This window comes from Pygoscelis adeliae, unplaced genomic scaffold (genome assembly GCF_000699105.1).
Source record: "Pygoscelis adeliae isolate BGI_AS28 unplaced genomic scaffold, ASM69910v1 Scaffold402, whole genome shotgun sequence".
NCBI classification, from domain to species: Eukaryota; Metazoa; Chordata; class Aves; order Sphenisciformes; family Spheniscidae; genus Pygoscelis; species Pygoscelis adeliae.
Window position 1 is genome coordinate 4,647,755 of NW_008824411.1, and position 18,479 is coordinate 4,666,233.

At 46.7% G+C, this 18,479-nt stretch overlaps 1 protein-coding gene across 8 annotated transcripts in view; it reads right to left on the reverse strand.

Annotated features, from left to right (window-relative positions):
* Positions 1-18,479, reverse strand: part of PACS2 (phosphofurin acidic cluster sorting protein 2) — a 68,764-nt gene that overhangs the window by 34,496 nt on the left and 15,789 nt on the right. For 5 of the 8 annotated variants that reach the window (XR_663445.1, XM_009320610.1, XM_009320605.1 and 2 more), the window contains exons 3-9: positions 15,499-15,586; positions 12,141-12,230; positions 7,417-7,542; positions 4,962-5,124; positions 3,826-3,899; positions 2,972-3,052; positions 563-622 (exon numbers count right to left, since the gene is read on the reverse strand). Coding sequence is in view for 7 of the 8 variants with exons in the window: in XM_009320610.1 (XP_009318885.1) it covers positions 563-622; positions 2,972-3,052; positions 3,826-3,899; positions 4,962-5,124; positions 7,417-7,542; positions 12,141-12,230; positions 15,499-15,586 (682 nt within the window). In the remaining variant the exon portion in view is untranslated. The remainder of the gene's footprint in view (positions 1-562; positions 623-2,971; positions 3,053-3,825; positions 3,900-4,961; positions 5,125-7,416; positions 7,543-12,140; positions 12,231-15,498; positions 15,587-18,479) is intronic. The other 3 variants (XM_009320608.1, XM_009320606.1, XM_009320609.1) reach the window with 2 other exon arrangements.

Sequence of the window (18,479 nt, forward strand, 5' to 3'; positions counted from 1 at the left end):
CCCTCTCCCCCAAAAGCCACAAAATCAGCACACAGCCATACAGCCAACTGAGATGTTAACTGTTTTTATATTAGATACTTAACATTACACAGGTTTCTTGGGTTCTGGATCTCTTTCATTTTCAGCTCTGACCAGACAGCTGACTCTCCTGTGGATCTGCATTCCCTATTCAAGTTTTTCATGTCTTGCCTGGCTGTTCTAGTAAGATAATCAAACAGGCTGGGATTTAACTTCACAAGCAGTATATACCGTAGACTACTTGCCTTTGAAAGGGTCAAAGATAATTTCAAAGCAGTCTGCAAAACTAATGGGTACACACGTGGTTGCCAAAATCTGCTTTTGATAAAACTTGATCTAGAAAACGTTTGATGACATTTTAAAGTTGGCCCTCAAGCCTCCATGCAAGGCCAGGGTGTAAGGAAAGGTCACATCCACTGCAGACTTGAAAACAAAATGAAGGGAACTAGGGGGAAACAGGAGAGTGTTCCTGAAGACTAAAGCAAGATGCACCAAGCAGAGGGCAACACACAAGACAGGAAGGCTTACAGAATGAATTACTTACCTCGTCAGACACTTTAAACCTCTTCAGCAATGCTACAACCTTCTGTTTGAAGTTTTGTTGCTGCAAGTCAAAGACACTTTTACGTAAGTAAAGCGTTAAGTGAACTGTTTTCTTCCAGTCTGCAAGAAGCCCAGACACATCTGACACTGGTGCTCTAGCTGCTGCTTCAAATAAAAACAACTCCTGGCACCACAAACCAAGTCTCTGCCGTTCTTATGTTGAAATCAGCTTTTCCACACCTATGATACCTTCTTTCCTGCATTACAACTAACTAGGTCCCACTCCACCAAGCATTATAAATCTTCTGGCCCTGACAGATGGCACACCACTCTTGGTTGGACACAGAGTGGATAACAAATTATTTTATCTACCAGATCGCCTCCTGTACCTGTTTGATATATTTCTGACAAACATTTGACAGTCAACTTTTCTGATTCTTAACAAGGAAGAGCCAACACAGGCATCTACGCACTGACCTGAAGTACAACAGGTACCAACAAAGCACTGTTTTTTCCAGGAGCTTGCAGTTCATCCTGGCAGACTCATTTATTTGACTAGCAGCACTGTAGAAAAGTTGAGGGGCTTGTCCTTAGCCTATCAGAAAAATCCTTTCTGAGTCTGATACCCCCAGATCCTGGACACAGCAGGCACCAAGTCCAAAACAACACAAGCCAAACTGCTGCACTTCTTTTGTGTTTACTTGCCCCCACTATCTCTCTCTTGCAGGACCAAAGAGCTAAGATTTGCTACGAGCTGCCCAGCCCTTCTGTCTGTCACTGACAAACCTAATATACACACTCTGAAGAAAAGGAAGATGAGAAGAGCCGAGGCGTGAGTGCCGGTACAGAGCATTTGAGGTGGCATCCCTGTGTCAGGAGGAAAGGGAGGAGAAAATGGCTGGCACCAGGCCACTCGTAAGCAAAGAAAGTTGCTCATTTGCTGGCAATACAGATCTCCTGTATCTCACATACGTTCTTCTTGCAAGTCCAACTGCCTGCTCCCACTCTGGCCTCAGACACTTCACACTGCCCTGCGCCTCCAAACCTAGCCCTTTACCTCTGAACTCAAATCCCGTGACCTGCAACCACCTTCTAGACAGCTGAAGTTTAGGTGAAATAAATCCACCAGGCCTCAAACAAGACTCTCCAAAGACTGCCCTATTTCTGTCCCTAATGCACTTGTGAGGCCAAGATGCTCTCACGATACTGAGAGATGTCCTCTGGCTCAGGATGTCAAGCAAAACTGTCCATCACGCAGACCACCTTGGATCAGCATGGCAGTCTGTGGAGGGAGGACACACAGTATGCATAGCTAAGGTGACATGGCAAGAGCTGTTCTCTGGCCTAAATGGTTTGACAGTCGGCAGACAGGAGACCTGTTGGGTTTGGAGCTGAACTGATGTTAACTTAACTGGCAGCACCAAACCCAGTTTTGCGCCAGCCCCACACACTGGAGATTCAGTATCAGTTTAGTGGTCAGGGCTAGAAAGACATTATTCTTACTAAGAGGAAGTTGCTCGTTTAGTAACCCAGTGGTGTATTTTGTCCTGGCTGGTCACTGACACCTGAAAACAATACTAAGGACACCAAGGATATGAACTAGCAGGCTCCTGGTCTCATACAGAGGGTCTTTTTAGTGGCAGATTCAGGTCAAAACAGGGTTTATTTCAGACCTTATCAAAATATGGAATTCAGAAATAACCTCACAGGAGGTACAATGATCTCCAAAATTACTCCTAAGTACAAAAAAGAAAACCTAGCCCATCATGGTGGTTTTGGGTAACTGTCATCACAGATGTACATAAACACTTGTGTAAGCAGAAAGCTGCATTATGGCGTGGTCAAGCACAAGTCACTGCTCCACACAGAAGTGCAGCTTTGCAGGCATACACATGCTTGCTGTGAGAGGGTGGATAGCTGCATGCGACTTGCCAAAGCCTTCAATACCCAGCTACTTCTTTTGCCTCAGCACCACATGCACCACATCAGGTTTATCTGTCAAGCTCCAGCCCCTGACTGAGCTACTTAACTTCATTTTGATACCTTCCCACTGGCCTCTCCTATGCAGAGCACAAACAGAAGAGCTTCCCTTCACTTAAAGCTACTTTCAGGACTTAGATGAGCATGGATCCTGCTCTGGCGTCTTCATGGGGGTGAATTTCACACACTTGCATGATTTTTTGGAGCTCCTTAGCCTTGCAGCCAACGGACATTCAAGACAGCACAGACACACACGTTGGATGGCCCCACCCCCTGAACTGGCTGCTTCTTGTAGCTCTTCACATGCTGTGACCATGCCCCAAAGCTCCCTGCTGGGCCAGCACGTCTAGTACTGCTGCTCCCATAAGCCACATGCACTGTGCATCCTGGCCAAACCCCGTCAGTGTTAGTAAAACTAATTTCCACCGACCCTGGTTATGGACGTCGTTCTTACTATCGATCTCCGCTGCTTCTTGGGCTTCCCCAGCTCGTACTCATCATCATCCAAATCCTGAACAGAAAGAGGATTCCTGTGTTACCTTTCTGATTTGGGGACACATGAGCATTTAAGTGCTAAAAATGTTCCCTCTATGAAGATGAACCTGCTGCTCTGTCTTCCAGGCTTTCAGCATTTGCCTCAATTGCACTTATGAACCAGGTCTGCAGAGAGCCAGGAATAACAGCTTGGAGAAGCAAAACAGCCCTAGTTCTACATGCAAGGAACAAGGATACTCACAGCCCCACATTTCGGTGGGTTCCTCTCCCAGTACCCTCCAAGAGGTGGAAGGCAGGTGATGCCAGAGTCTGAAGGCAAAGGCATAAGACCCAAACTCGAAAGCATCTCACATCTACCCAGGGGGTTCTCCGTAAGGACCTATTTCGCAGAAGGTATTAAAGACTAAAGACTGACTCATACCCCATTGGTCCTTTAATTACAGCGGGGGATCTAGTTGGGGTCTTTGAATCCAATCAGCATTACAGAAGCAATCAACTGATGCCTTGACCATTAAGCAGAGAAACAAACAAGGATGCTAATGTTTTAGTGTTTAAAGGGAGCTCAAGTCCAAACACATGAATAGATAAATCACAGCATGGTGGAAGAAATGGGTTACTGTGCAGGCCTTTTGCCACTGCAGCTTAACACTTGGAGACAGTCTCGCACTGTCATGGTGCTAAAGAAATGTGTCATAGCTAAAGAAACAGGCTTTTAGTTTCAAGCACAAGCTGAGAGTGTACACGCTCTGCTGAAGCTCTCACAGGGAGAAGCCATGCCCTAAACAGTACCTGGCCCTGTACGGCATCATCACTGGCCTCCTGCTCAGAAGAGAAGCTCTCGTACTCTTCCTCGGAATAGTTGTCTGAAAGGGAAGGAAAGAGGGGAGAGATCCTGTGAAACTCCTTTAAGGTGAGGGGACAGTCTCATCTCAGGAGCAGAGAAGGCCAACTAACAGTCACAAATCAAGAAAGGAGGCACACAAGGAGATGCCTGCTAGTTTATCTTCTATCTGTGCTAGAACCAGTGAGATAGGAACCGCCTGGAGGCAAGGAACAAGGAGAAACACATCTAATAGGAAGAAAGGACCAGCACACAGATAAGGCTCCTTGAAACACCACCCCCTTTTACCCTGGAAAGAACCACCTGGTAGACAGCAGCAAGTAAAGAGGTTTCTCCACAAGGGAAATTACTTTTCCCCCTAACATGGGCATAACTGGCTTGAAGGAGCAAGTAAGACATGCCAGGAGAGTCTAAATCCTTTATTGAAATGACACTTCAGGTGAGCTGCCTGGCCTCAGGTAGCAACACACAAGCACCTGCATGCACTACCTTCAATAGGTGACTCTTCTAGCAGTGAGCAGAAGGCTGGTACCAAATAAAAAGATTGTCACGAGCAGAAACCCAATGACTTCCCTATACGGTGCACAACACCATGGATTTACACTCATTAAACCAGGCCATAGTCCACAGCAAAACATGTTGCAGGTTTGCAGGTCTCATCTAAGTTAATGAGATTTATTGCAGAACACTCAAAGGACAAAGAAGTTCGAAGAGTAGCTTAAATGTGAATCTCCTGAATACAACACTGTTAGCCAGGTGAGAAGCTACAGGTTCTCAACACACCCACCAGTAATGCTGGAAGAGCATTGGCGAGAACACAGCTAACCCTTGCTGGATGGCTCAGGCCTGGCGTGATATGCAAGAGAAGCTTTGACAATTCAATCCCCCATTCCTGTCACACTCCCTGTTTACACAGCAACAGGTTTGCAAAGTGGGTTTTCTTTGCATTAGTCAGTTATAGACACAGCAACTTGTGCAAATCAGTTCTCGTTTGTCCCAGGAAGCATCTAAGCCCAGGTGGGACTGTTAACTTCAGTTAGTTCAGGGAGACATTGGTCCTCAGAGCATGTGGTTGAGCTCTTACCTGTAGACTTGATTTTCTGGCTGGCCTGCATAGTGCTGTCTTCGTGGTCAATTGGCTGACTTGACAAGGAGAAGATCCAGATTTCTGCTACCTTCACTGCAGCCTCTTTGATGTTGCTGAAAAGGCTCAGAACCTGGCCACCTTCTGTGGGGTGCTGCATGACCTGGGACACAAATTAAGCAGTAGAAATCTGCATTTAAATGTATTTAAACTTGCATCATTTGCATACTACAAGAGTTATTTATGTTAATAGAGTTACTCCACATTTCCAAGTACAGAAGCAAGCCAACACCCTGCAACTGCAGGAGCCACTTGCCGGCAATACACAATGTTAGTTGAGATTTTATTTGACTACTAATGGAAGTGATGGAAGGAAAGAAAGAAAAGGCATTCTGAGCTTGACAGCTGATTAGCTCATCCTTGAAGCACAATACTTGACTATCTCATTATTATGTATTTGATTCCACAGCACAGTACTGATTTGAATTATCAAGTTACCAACCTTCTGAACACCTAATTAAGGAACTTATTTGTGTTAAAGCCCAGCAGAAGAGCCAGTAAAGGCAAAAATTCTTGGCGAGATACAAATGCAAAGTGCTTCCTAAAGCAAAAAACCCTGCTCCAGAGAGCTGGCACCTGAATATCAGAGGAGCTGGCCACCCCAGGATAATGAAGCAGTGGGTCACAAAAAACAGGACAATAATGGAGGCAGAGGGACATCTCGGTGTGGGTTTCTCTTTCCTTTGCCACTCACAGCTCACAGGACTCTCCTCAGAACCTAAGACTTACGTTCTTCTCTCACCCCACCAGAGTCAGAAAACGCTTCCCCATGCCTGCACCTCAGCTTTCTAACTCACACCAGGCTGCTTTGTTAGCTCCTCACGTGGCTTTAAAAAGACCTGAGCTGATGAGGAACATATGCCCCTCTGCTCTTAAACTCTGCTCAGACTCACAACTCCAATTCTTTGCTTTGTTTCAACAGCTAAGAGTACTTTTTTTTTTTTTTAATTTTAAGAAATGTGTCAGTGCTGTTTAGGGGTCATTATACTATAAACTGCAAAGAAGAGGGGGGGGGGGGTTTTAAAATTTGTTTTCCTGAAGTCTTCAATTTCAGAAATATCCCAGATGAGCTGGAGAGCAACTATTTCCTAACACAGTGAACCTTTGAAAATTTTTGACCTCCTAACCTCAGGCAGCTGACATTACAAAAAGACATAAGAAAAACCACATGCAGCAGCAGCAAATGCCCAACACTTAGAAGTTCACTGATGGGTCTAATTAATGGGCCCACATGTTTTCTGCCTTACAGCAGTTTTTAATTTCTAGTTCTTAAACAAATCAAACACGGTACAGGAAAAATGTTAGCTACAACACCACAAATCAGAATTTGGCCAATTCAAATGGGGAGTTCACCATTTACTGCAAGTCTAAGGGAAGCTGAACTCACACACAAGGAGTAGTCTTTATAATGAATTATTTAATATAGTAATAACTCACCACAGTGTAACACTAGCTTATTTTGGATAGAAATTATTTGTTGACAGAATGCAGTCTGCTGAAAAATACTGCTGTTAAGCTGAACTTGCTACTGCTAAGCCCATCTCTAAATACTCAGGAACAGAAACAGCAGATATCAAACAAGGCATGAAATAATGAAGCGTGGAGCTAAGCCATTCAGAAAGCCTTAGTGAAAAATTTATCCATACTTGATTCCAGCATTAATTTTCAGATGTAAATCTGAAAATTTTATCATTTACCTCTCATGAATAGAACTCCACCTAAATTACCAATAGCCATGAAATAAGAATTGCAAAGGGTGTTTCAAGCAAAATGAGAGAAACTGCTTGATCCTGAACTCTCATGCAGTGGCACAGTGAAGCACAACAAACAAACTTTGCCTTAACTTTAACATTTCTTAGGATTGGAAGGCTTGCCCGAGTGACCCTATCTGTCTTGTTCTGCACTTACAAAACAACAACAAAACGTTTTACATTTAAGACCAACCTGAGAAAAATGCACGCATAAGTTCAACTGAACCAAATACACTGCAACTTCTGCTGTTCCTTCCAGGAAACATGATACAGAAGAATATATTTACTAGTTTTAAACTTACGCTGAAGTGTCCTGAATGCAAAGGGGACAGCACTGTATTTGGGTGAAATGATCTGGACCCCCTAACTCTAAAAAAACCACACAACAACAAAACCCTCACAAGGTAATAAGCTAGCCTCGTGAAAGCTTTAGCTCTCAAGATACTATCCAGAAAATGTCCAATATTATTACTCAGTAGTAAAATCTATTTAAAATATTGCCTTGGAATAATGATTACAGTTATTAAGACAGCTATATGAAATCCCACCAGGTACTTCTCAATGAGGAAAGTGACAACACTGGGTTTAAAGAGAAGGGAAAATGTCCACCTTTGTAAACAGAGATCATGTCAAATGCTGCTCACCTCAGCCATGTTGATAGAGCCCACAGCCAGAGTCTTGTAGCCTAAAATGGTTCGGTTCTTGTACCGTTTCCGCCGCTGCAGCATGATCTGAAGCTTGTTGCCTTCTCTCTTCAAGAAGTGAGGGTACTGCGGTTGGAAACACAACGGAAAAATTTATTACGTCTCTTGACGTTACCTCCCAAGCTGCCTGCTTCACAAGTAAACTCCATTCCTAGGAATTAACCCAAGGCTTTTAGAAGTGCCTACAGCTAACTCACACTCTGTGGACAATCCTTCATTAACCCAAGGAAGCCTTCATCTCTGACCAAACAGCTCAGCTCTGGGCTTTCATTTCCCCAGCCAAGCACACCGAAAACGCCATCTGGGGGTGCAGAGAAGCTGTTCAGTTTGGGAAGGGCTGAGCCCAAGCCCAACAGCTAAATGGAGGCTGCCCAGAACTGGAGCCCCAGAGGTGCTGCCCAGGGCGCAGGCTGTCCCCACACAAACAGTGGGCAGTGCACAGCAGCAGGGACAGCCGTGGATCCCTGCACCCAGGACACTGCCTTCCCTCCAGCACACAGACATTTCTCAGTGTTTGACCCTCTACTGCACACGTTTAAGAGCCTATTGTACTCTGAATGGCAAGTGAAGAGAGGCACAGCTATGAAGAGGCCAAGGATTTGCTGATGCCTCTTTTGTTAAAGCACAGAGACCTACACGGTCACACAGCTGATTCTCTCCAGGACCATGCTGTCTCCTTCAGGCACACAGCTCTTGCAACTGTCAATGTTCTGCAGCATTAACACACTCAAACTTCTGTTGCTCAAAGTGGTCATATTTTATGTAGTTAAGTCAAGAAAAACCCTGTCCTACTGCCAGGCTATGTTGCAAAGACATAAATCTTTCCAAGAAATGTTCCATACAAGAAAATACATTTGTTTATGTATCACCGAAAAAACTCCCCAAGAACAGAGAGATTCTGAAGTCAAGCAGAGACTATTAGGGAAAAGGGGCTAACCACGATATTTCAGTTTGGCCTGGTCATCTGCACAGAATATTAGTGCAGTCAGGCCCTGCTTTCTGCCAGGACGCCCACCAGAGCACTGACAGTCCCCAGGGCCCAGCTCACTGGCTGTGGGAGGAAGAACCTGTGCAATGGAAGAGCAATCTTCAAGAAAAGATACAACAGCCACCTGACCAGGTAGCCGAGTCTCATCTTGAGAAGAGAGATGAATGCGACATGTGCTCCAAATATACAAAAAACCTAGCACTAAGTAACCTGCAGACAGGAGAACCTAATTACAGGGATCTCAAACAGGACATACCCAAGTGAAGGATGCTTCTCTCACAGGAAAGACCTACATCTTTTTTTTTTTTTTTTCCCCTTGGGACATTATGAAAATAACTTCCTGCCTATCAAAACGCTTGATAAATACAAATGCTGAGTGCCACCAGAAGCCCTGAGATATTAATTTGCAGTCCAGAGCAAGCCTGACCGCTACACAGAGAGCTGGGAGCAGTGGCCACACAAACAAGCAGAATACTAATTAACTGATTGCTCTGCAAGGGCAAGATCGACTGTGCATTGCACAAGGAAGCGGCCCTGCAGAAGAGAGGAACAGCAGTCCACGTCATTAAAAGACAACCTCAAAACACACCTGCATCCAGACACAAATGGAGCCTGTGACTTTACAGATGTGCAACGTCCCTAAACATGGATAGAAGAAAGTTACTGGGTGGACGGGGCAAAAGGGGCTCAAAAAACCAGAGGCGCCTTTTGCATTCAAATCTACCACCTCCCTGCCTCTGAGGCCCTCCCATCTGTTGGGAGGGCAGCAGGGGAGAGGGACTCCTTGCTCTCAGCTCAAGGCACTTGGGCCACACCAATGCTGCATAAGTATGAGCCTGCAACTAAAGTCCAAAGTCACGCTTGGTCCCAGGCCAGCTAGATTTCAATGTGTATGAGTTTTCAGGGATTAAACTGGATGGCTCAAGTCCATACATGTGCAAGTTTCTGTTTTTCAAAGGTGTGCTGCCTAGCCACCTCTGATGAGCATTCCCAGAGATAATAGAAGAAAGGTAGAGAGAAACTCAGACCACTCAGCTCCTCCGTTAAAAGCAAAGGCCTCTAGAAGAAAAGTCAAGCCATTTTCATAGCACAGACAAGCTATTTTTAAGACCAGCCATGGCTTATCAACTCTACAGAATGGTTTCGACCAAAACTTTTCAGTAATTGTCAGCCCATGACAGAGATTGGAGAGGAAAACAGTTTGGCTCAAAACATTTGAAAACAAGACTTTTAGAGGAAGCACCAAGCACTCCAAGGCACCTCTGAGGGGTGAGAAGAAGGGCCCATCACACACACCAGAACAGCAAGAGTCAGGGCAAGACATTCTTTCTGAAGCCCCAATGATGTAATTCCTTCCATCTGGAAAGGTTTATTAGACTAAACACAGGAATTAATATCTGGGGAATTTCACTTGATCCTGTGAAACCCACGGAGGGTCAGGAGAAGCAGCCGTTCCAGCAGTAAGGGTGATGGTAGATCACCTGCCAGAAAGGCTACCACTGGTCTAGCCCTAGCTAGCAAGGTGAAACAGGATCAGACACACCAATAACTCCAGTCTTACCCCAGCTGTGTAATAGAGTAACAGGAAACTCCTCCCTTCTGTCTAAGCGGAGGCCTGCCAGACACAACAGGCTGCTCACTATTATGCCGGCCTTCACCATCACCTTTCTAGCTTACCTCTGACAAGGAAATGCTCCGTACAAAGGACAAGAATTTCACCCAGGAGAAGCAGCTGAGAAGGCAGTGACTGCAAAGATACGAGGGGCTGCAAATTCAGACAGCTAGCACAAAGCAAGGCATACACTTTGAAGAGCTGACAGTGCGATATGGAGATACTGGCTGCTGCAAGACACTGAGACCTTCTTTGTGCTGTGACATCCACATGCTTTTACTTTGTGGCCCATCACCACTCTCAAATATATCCCAGACACACTAAATTCAGACTGTATCTGGCTTAAGCTGCAGTTGTTAGCTAGGAGTAGGTTCCAGCCGTCATCCAATTAAGAAACAATAAAAGCTGTCATAAAAATCCTGCTGTGCCATTTCAGGAAGGCTTCCCAGGCCTTACTGCATCCAAGACCACCAATCCTTCCTGCAGCCAGAGACCTGCAGCACACCTCTGCATTAAGCTTGCTCACCTCTTCTGAAGACTCAGTGTCACGGACATCGATCTCCCCTATTCTGGCTCAATTCCCAGCCCCTTCAGGGGAAATTGAGTTAAAGGCAATGCTCTATGTCCTGCTGCAGCATTGCTCTGAGTCCCAGAAAAAAAAAACAAAAAACCCCCCGTATTCCAAGTTAATTCCAAAAAGATCTGCAGAAATACTTGCTGCTTGCTGACCCAGGACTTGCAGAGGGAGACCTGGTTCATCTTACAGCTCTGCTCCCAACCATGGGAAAGCTGCAGCCCCAGGACCCATGAATACGTATTCCTGGCACGTGGCTTTGTTATTCCTGTTCACAAAGGAGGGGATGCAGTGCTGCAGTTAACCCAGTCTGTGGGCTGCATCAGGACAGAACCAGAAGCATCAGCCATCTGTGTATCTGCCTGGGCAGCCACAGGGTTATCATCCGCCTGCAATGAAATCTTACCTGCTTCAAGTCTGCACAGGTCTGAGTAACAACCAGTGTGTCTCACATCATCACGTGAGCCTTTCTCCTTACCAGATCAAACTCTTGACTTCAAAATCTAACCAACAGTCCCAAAACACAGATAATCCAGATATGAATGCTCCTGAGTGTCTGTCTGGCTCTGCCCTATGCATGCAGGATCCTCCCTCTTGCTTGCAGCAAGCCAGCCTCTATTTACCTTATTTCCCTACTGAGGAGGTAGCACCAGGGCAGCATGCTTTGAGGAAAAGAGGAACCAATAAAATACAGTTGCTCCAATTCCCAGCTATTCCTACGACTCTAGAGCCAGGAGTAACTGTCTGCATACTGCTCCTGCTTCCCCAGATGGTGCCTCCCTCGGCAACTCCAAATCAGAGGTTCACCTGTCCCATTCCTACTACTGCCATCTGTCAGCCTGATACTCCGTAACACCCCCCATGGCTGCCACCCTCCAGTGCCCATTCATAAGGAAGGCAACAAAAGGCAAAAAAAGAGCCGTCCTGCTCTGCTCCAGTTCCTGCCACAGACATAACATGAAGAGGACAGACTGCAGTGAAGTCCTCATGTTCCTGGGCTCCAAACACAGGATGCACAACAAGGAAGGTACCCTAACACTGCGAACCAGCACCCTGCTCCAGGCCATCAATGCTGAGAGGCAATTCAGACAAATTTGTGTTGTTGCACTGAGGATGTGCAAATTACAGCGAGTGTCTAACTTGTCTGTTCTCCCCAGACAAGTCAGGATTAGAGATCTGCCTTTCATGATGCAGGGTTGGCCCCAGAAACAATTCTAAGGGTTTATATGGCAGCTTTCCTAGTGGGCTTCCCCCTCCCCAGATCCTGGAAGCATCTGGGCCATTTTTGCTCCAAGTCCCCAAAGCTGACTGCCCAGAGACAAGCCAAAAGAGCTCAGATAGCTCTTCAGAAATGGCTGGGACTGCCTTAAGAACAAGCATCTCTGGCAGCACTAGAAGGATCTTCACCTCAGGCCCACAACGCACCTCTGCTCACTGCAAAGCAGCAAGTCTAGCAAGCACACATGCCCCAAGGCCACATCCCACCTTACCTGCAGCGAGAAGGTCAGCGCAAGCTCTGTCTCCACATGTCCACTCGGGGGCAATACAATCTCGTGAGACCGCAGGATCCGCTTGGAGCCCTGTACAGAAACAAAGTCCATCAGGTGAATTCCCCAGAAGCCAGCCCTTACACCCCACCCCAGTCCTATTTACTGAAAACCAGGAAACATTGTCAGGGACTACCACAGAGAAAGTGAACGGATGGGTCTGACCTTGCATTTCTGTGAAATATTAATGAGATGAAAGGGAGATATTTGACTAATAAAGATTTGGGCATATTTACTGTCCCTAACCGCAACAAAGCAGCTTTTGTTCTGCCAAACCCCAGCATTCAACAGCTATGAGTCAACCCCCACCCCTCAAGTTCAAGGCTTGTATTTTGACTTCAGCCAATAGGTACAAGGCTCATCATCTCCTGGGTTCGGAGGCTGCAGCGTCATGCTTAAATCTTCAGCGTTAGCCATGATGGACTTGTCTTTTCTTTTTGTGCACACACCCCTCCCTGGGGAAAGTGGAGATTTTAACCTGTTTAAACAACTGCGAGTAGTTGGGGTTATAAAAGAAAAAATCCACTAAGCATCGCAGTGGAGTCTGGAGACCTGACAGTATTACAGGGCAACTCCAAATCAACACTGTGTTTGGGCTGCTGTACACTAACCGAGTTACTGGGCTATTTACTGTGTGAGCATTTCATTTCAGGGAATGTTTCAGGGAAAACTAGCAGGAAAGCACGACAGACTGCTGCCTAGCAAATCCTTCTGCATTGTTCAAACACAGTGGCAAGTTTGAGAGGTCTCTGGCTCAATGTTCTGCTGAGGCTGCAGATCTGGCTTTGTCCAGACAGGCTGATCTCCCAGAAGCACAGAACTGTAGCTCTCAAAAAAGCAGCATCTGGGAAATCAGAGACAGACTGGGGGAGTAAACACCTCCCAGCTACATCCAAAAGAAAATCTAGTCTGCCCACATCAGCCTCAAATAGCATCCTGAGATGAGAGAGAAGCAGAGACTTGTTTACATCCCTTCCTCCCCAAACACATCGTTCAGGCAGCCAGAGTGAATGCTGTGATTTGCAGCGGTGCCTAAGCTCCAGCAGATCACAAGACAGACAGCAGAGCAGGGTGAGAAACCGAAGGGCTCCCCCGAGGAAAAGCAGCACGCATGCAAGTAAAGCACAGCTAGCCTCGCTGCTGGCAACAGCAGCATCTGTTCCGTTGGTGCAAAGCTCCTCATAGCAGCGATCTTGCTTTACTTGTTACGCAACTCGAAATCTAATGAAAGACCAAATATAGATGCTTTTAAAAGACTGCAGCAGATAAATAGAGCAACAGCTCGGGAAATACAGCTGACAACTCTTTGAACATGACTGTTCAGGAGGCTGCAAGGAGACATGGGAAATGCAGGTAAGATGCTCTCATTAGGTCTGAATTCAGTCATCCGCTCTGGAAGGACTCCAGTGCCTGACACCTCGCTCTCGCAATCCCCATACAAAGGCACTGAGTCATTCGACAGAGATCATTTATTTGATGATCCAGTATCACCAGCCTCAAACAAGAGCCATGTCAGAAACCTGAGTGCTGGCAAATTAAGTGATCCTGAAAGAGTTTGTTAGCATCATCATCATAACCTGCAAGCTATAAAGGGACTTTTAATAACAGGGCTTCAAATCTGCCTGTGTCTGAGACAGTTGCAGTGCTACTGACCTACAGTTAAACAGCACATCACAAAGAAATATGGGTGCTGATCCAGCACAAGGGACACCCAAGGTGAGGCACCCTCTGGGACAGCAGTCATCCCAACCACTGTCACCTCTAAGTCAACTGAAAAGACAGATCAAAGGCAAAAGAAGGATGGCCTGGGGATGTGAGCCGCAGTCTTGGACTTGGCAGATGAGCACCCCAAACACGGCAAGTCCTTCTGCCTTCCACTTCTTCAGGGATCTGCGCTGTTGTAGAAAGGACTGCAGAAGAAGTGCTCAGGTCCAATGTCTGACTTACTGTAGCAAGGCAGATCACAACATGTACCCAAAATAGACAAGATCCACATGTTAAAACTCCCTCTGGACTTGCAGGTCTGGGGCAGTATTTCCAACCTTTTCACCCATAAAAAGTGTAAACTGTCAGCAGTAACCTGGACAGGAAAAGGTTTTGCTCTAGTAAAAGCTACTGAATCCTCCAAACCAAGTCTGACATGCGCTACACGTAAATCATTCACTGACAAGTCTCAGGCCCTTACAGTGATGCATCCACCATCTAGTAGGACAAACATATGGAAAGCTTTCAGCCCCAACAAGCGATATCTGACAGCCTGGGAACCCACAGCCATGCTTCTTCCGAGGTCCCCATGAATCCAGGTGTGTGAAACGATTCCCTGCCTTTCTGCTCCCTGCTGTGGCTGTGTGAATCCCCTCCAACACACAGGGACACATTTTTACCCCAGCTGGACTGCTCATGGAGATAAGAGATGGCGGTTAAATCCTCAGCTGCATGTTCTTGCACCATAGAACCTTCATGATTTCACCTTCCAAGCTAGACTTTGTGTGTTTTGACACAACCAGCTCTGTGCAGGGGTTTGCGTGGCTCTTTATTTGAAAAGCAGCTGCTTTTCAGCATGGTTAATGGTATTTTTCTACTTACAGGTCTGCTAGGTTTTTACTCATTAAGTACTTCAGCATCTGCAGTGGTGGGAGCACGTGAGCCGAACTGATGCTGTGACACACTGTGGAACTCAGTCCCCTTCCTTCCTAGCCTGCCTCCAGGAAGCGTGACCTACATGTAGGCACCTAATTAAATGGCACAAATGTATGCTGTAAAGTGGGTTATTTACCTAGGATGACAGCTGTATTTTATGGAAACAAATTAAAATGTACAGGCACCCTACAAATCCACTGACAAGCACCTGGCTATGAAATGAGTTGGACTCCTGATAGCAGAGCTGCCCATCAGCAGAGGAAGGCCCAGTCTCCAGACCCCCCAAACCAGGACCAAGTTACCAAGATGTTCAGCCCTAAAGTGAGCTGAACTATGTTAAACAGAGAACCAGGCTTGGATTTAGTGACAGCTCAGGAAGAAGAGGTGACAGCATATGATCTGTAAAGAGCATTTTTATATACAGATAAGCTCATGCTGAGCCCTCAGCAAACCGTATTCTTCGCTTACAACAGTGAAATTCAGTAGGAGCATGGGGGAAGGATCACAAGAGACTCTCCACACATCCAGAATGCCCTGATGTACTTGAGAAGAAGCCCGTGGCTGCAATGGACCCTCACATGGAGGTGAAGCTCAGTTTAGGCATCTGCCAGTATTTTTACCCAAGTAACACATTTAATTCTTAGAACTGAGCAGCAATTACCTGCATTTTGACAGCAATGACCCCAGAAATAAGCTCCTTATCCAATTCCTTTAAGACTACCAGTTTCTTTAATGTCAAGCTGCACAACCTGCAAACAGGAACAGAAGAGAAACAGTTACAATCATGCCTGAAAAAAGAAAAGCTCTGAACAGCTTTTACACACAGCAGTATCCCAGTTTGAGGGAGAACAGGCTCCGGACACAAGCCACACACCGATACAGACATAAAGCCAGTAGAAATACGTGAGGCTTCCCTGGCTTTTCAGACTGAATTTCTTCAACCTTTCACAAATAGAAGGAGGTAGAGAGCAGGTACATCTCACTGTTTGATACAGACCCATGGCCACATGGGAGCGCCTCACAGCATGGACTTCCACTGACCACAGCCTGGGAACTCTTGCTCTGAGTCAGCCCAAAAACTTTAGGGTCAGAGGAATTAAATTCCAGCAATATAAAAGCACTGGGTCAGGCTAATTTTAAACTCGTCTACAAAGCTTTCCTAGATTGTTGACTTTTTCAGTTTCAGACTCCTGGCTCCCAAAGATCTCACTCCCACCTCCTCTCATCAACCCACACATTCTCCTCCTCACCCCCAAACAAAAGTGCTAGCAAGTGGCTCAGGCATCTCTAATGGGAAAGGAAGAAGAAAAAAAAAAAAAAAAAAAAAAGAGAGGACTCATGCTGTGCCCTCTGGCCCTGGCATTCACATGCCACACATATGCAAGTAAATCACATTCTTTACCCAGGCAATGCTACATTGTTCTGGTTAAAGCTGTTTGCACTTCTGCCTTCCAGCACAGGGAGCTTGGGAGGGGATAAAGTTTGGACTAGGTGCAGCTGAGTTAAGGCTCTGAGGTAATGGGACCACGGTACTGGCACTGTCACAATTTCACAGAAGTTACCACCAGCTGGTGTAATTAAGAAGGCATGCCTAGAAACAGACTTCAGGGAAATATAAACCTGAAGCAAAGACAGCTCAGCTTGAGGAAAGCAGAGGCCAGGGAAAGCTGCCGGGTGGGCTCTAGTGACTAGACGTCATCCATCACAGTGTCCAGGAGCCGGCACTGCCTTTGTATCAGGTCCCTACCCCACGGCACGGGCATCTTTGGTCTCTGCCATGGGATGTTAGCAAGCCTCAGCATGGCTCCTCTGAAACCCACTGCAGAGCTCTTTCTCCCGGATAAAGTGTAACATCAGGGCTGTTCATGAAGGGGCCAAGTCCAGCAATAGATGGGAAGGGAAGAGGAGCTGATGCTGGATTTTGGTGCATGCCCAGGCAGCAGCAGCACAAGTGCCACTGACTAAAGCCTGCGCTTCAACTACAGGACTCCACACTGGTGCAGGAACCTGACAAGTCACCACTGCAAGGGTGAATTGCACCTCCACCACCTTCTTCTCCACCACGGTGGGAAGCTGAAACATTGCTTTGCTGCAATGCCTGAAGGTAGACACAATCAACCTGAGTGCAAAACTGCAGGAGAGATGCAGCTAAAGGCTCTTCCCAACAGGAGCAGTGGCAGATGTTGAAGCAACTGCCTCATCCAGAAACACCTGTGGCTCTGCCTGAACTCTGCCCTCTCGCACGGGGCTAGAACAGGGAAGAGATGGTCTTAGCTCTTACAGTCTTCACTCAAGCACCTCTCCAAACCTGCTCTTGCCAGTCCCTTCTCCACCCCAGACCACACTATCTGCTCTCCCTGCTCATTTGCAAAACACTGGTTCCTGCTATCAGCCCCCCCAAAACCAAGAGAAAGAGAGAACTAAAAGCTCTCTCCTTTGCAGAGTTTGCATCAGAAGACAGCACAGCCAGAGATGCTATAGAAATTATAAGGAAGGTGGAAAAACTGGGTCTGCCTGGGCCTCCGTTCACCTCCAGCAGCTGTGCCCAGTGTCATGGAGACAAACACGCTAGGGAGCGCGAGCCTGGAGGTGCTGGGCACCAGAGGAGGGACGGCAGAAGCAGACACGACAGCTGCAGCTGCTGCTGGGCTGGCGGAGGGGAAACCAAGCGTGCTTTCACCCATGGGCAGCGCCTCCCCCTGAGCGAAGCAGGCACCTTGCAGAAGCAGGACAGCAGAGACCAGTGCACCCAACTGCAAACATAGCGTGCCTGTGCACTGGAAGTCAGGTGAAACTGCATCCCTCAACCCAGAGCGCAGGAGAGGCCGCCGGCTTTCCCTCCACACCCCCAACAAAACGGCAAGCACAGACGCACATGACTGCTGCAGTGAAGCAGCCAGGCCAGGATCTGGAGAAAGGAGGCTGTGATGCCATTTGTTTTCTTTTGTAACACTGTAGCTGGAGGACAATCACGCTCGGCTTGCCAAAACCCACAGAGCTCTGGCTGGTCAGGTGCTGAGAGCAGAGGTAGGACAACACACTGGCATTGTCTTGGCTGACAGGCAAGGAACAAAGGCCTTTTCTCTCCGCCCCGAGCTCGAGGATGAAAAAGGTACGGGAAGAAACAATGATGTTCTCAGCACACACAGCAGAGCACAAGGAGGGCGTTCTGTTCTCCGCCGGGCATTCCTTCAATTCATCATTTATGAGCTTTGATCAAGCCCTGTGGAGCACTTGCTGCTTGGAAAAAAAATTGAAAAAAATTAAAAGCCTCCTTTACAGCAATCAGAAAAACAAAAGCAGTTAAAAAAGACATGGGACGCATCTGCTTTCTTTATCCCCTATTGCTGGGCTGCTGGTACTAAAAGGCACTTCACACAAACAACAACAAAATGTTTATATTCTCCATCGGGAGGCGGGGGGGATAAAATCAGAGTTTAAATCCCACCAAATCACTCTTACCCTCAACACACTTACTGTTCTGGGTCTTCTGTCTAAGTTTACAGCTTACAAATCAAAGTAACCTTCAGAATACATGGCAGAAAGGTGCCGTACCTTACTCAGTTAATCATGAAAAGTCATATTCAAGCATGTCACTGCATCCAGAGACAGCGTGGTGCCCCTGCCGCCAGCACAAGGATC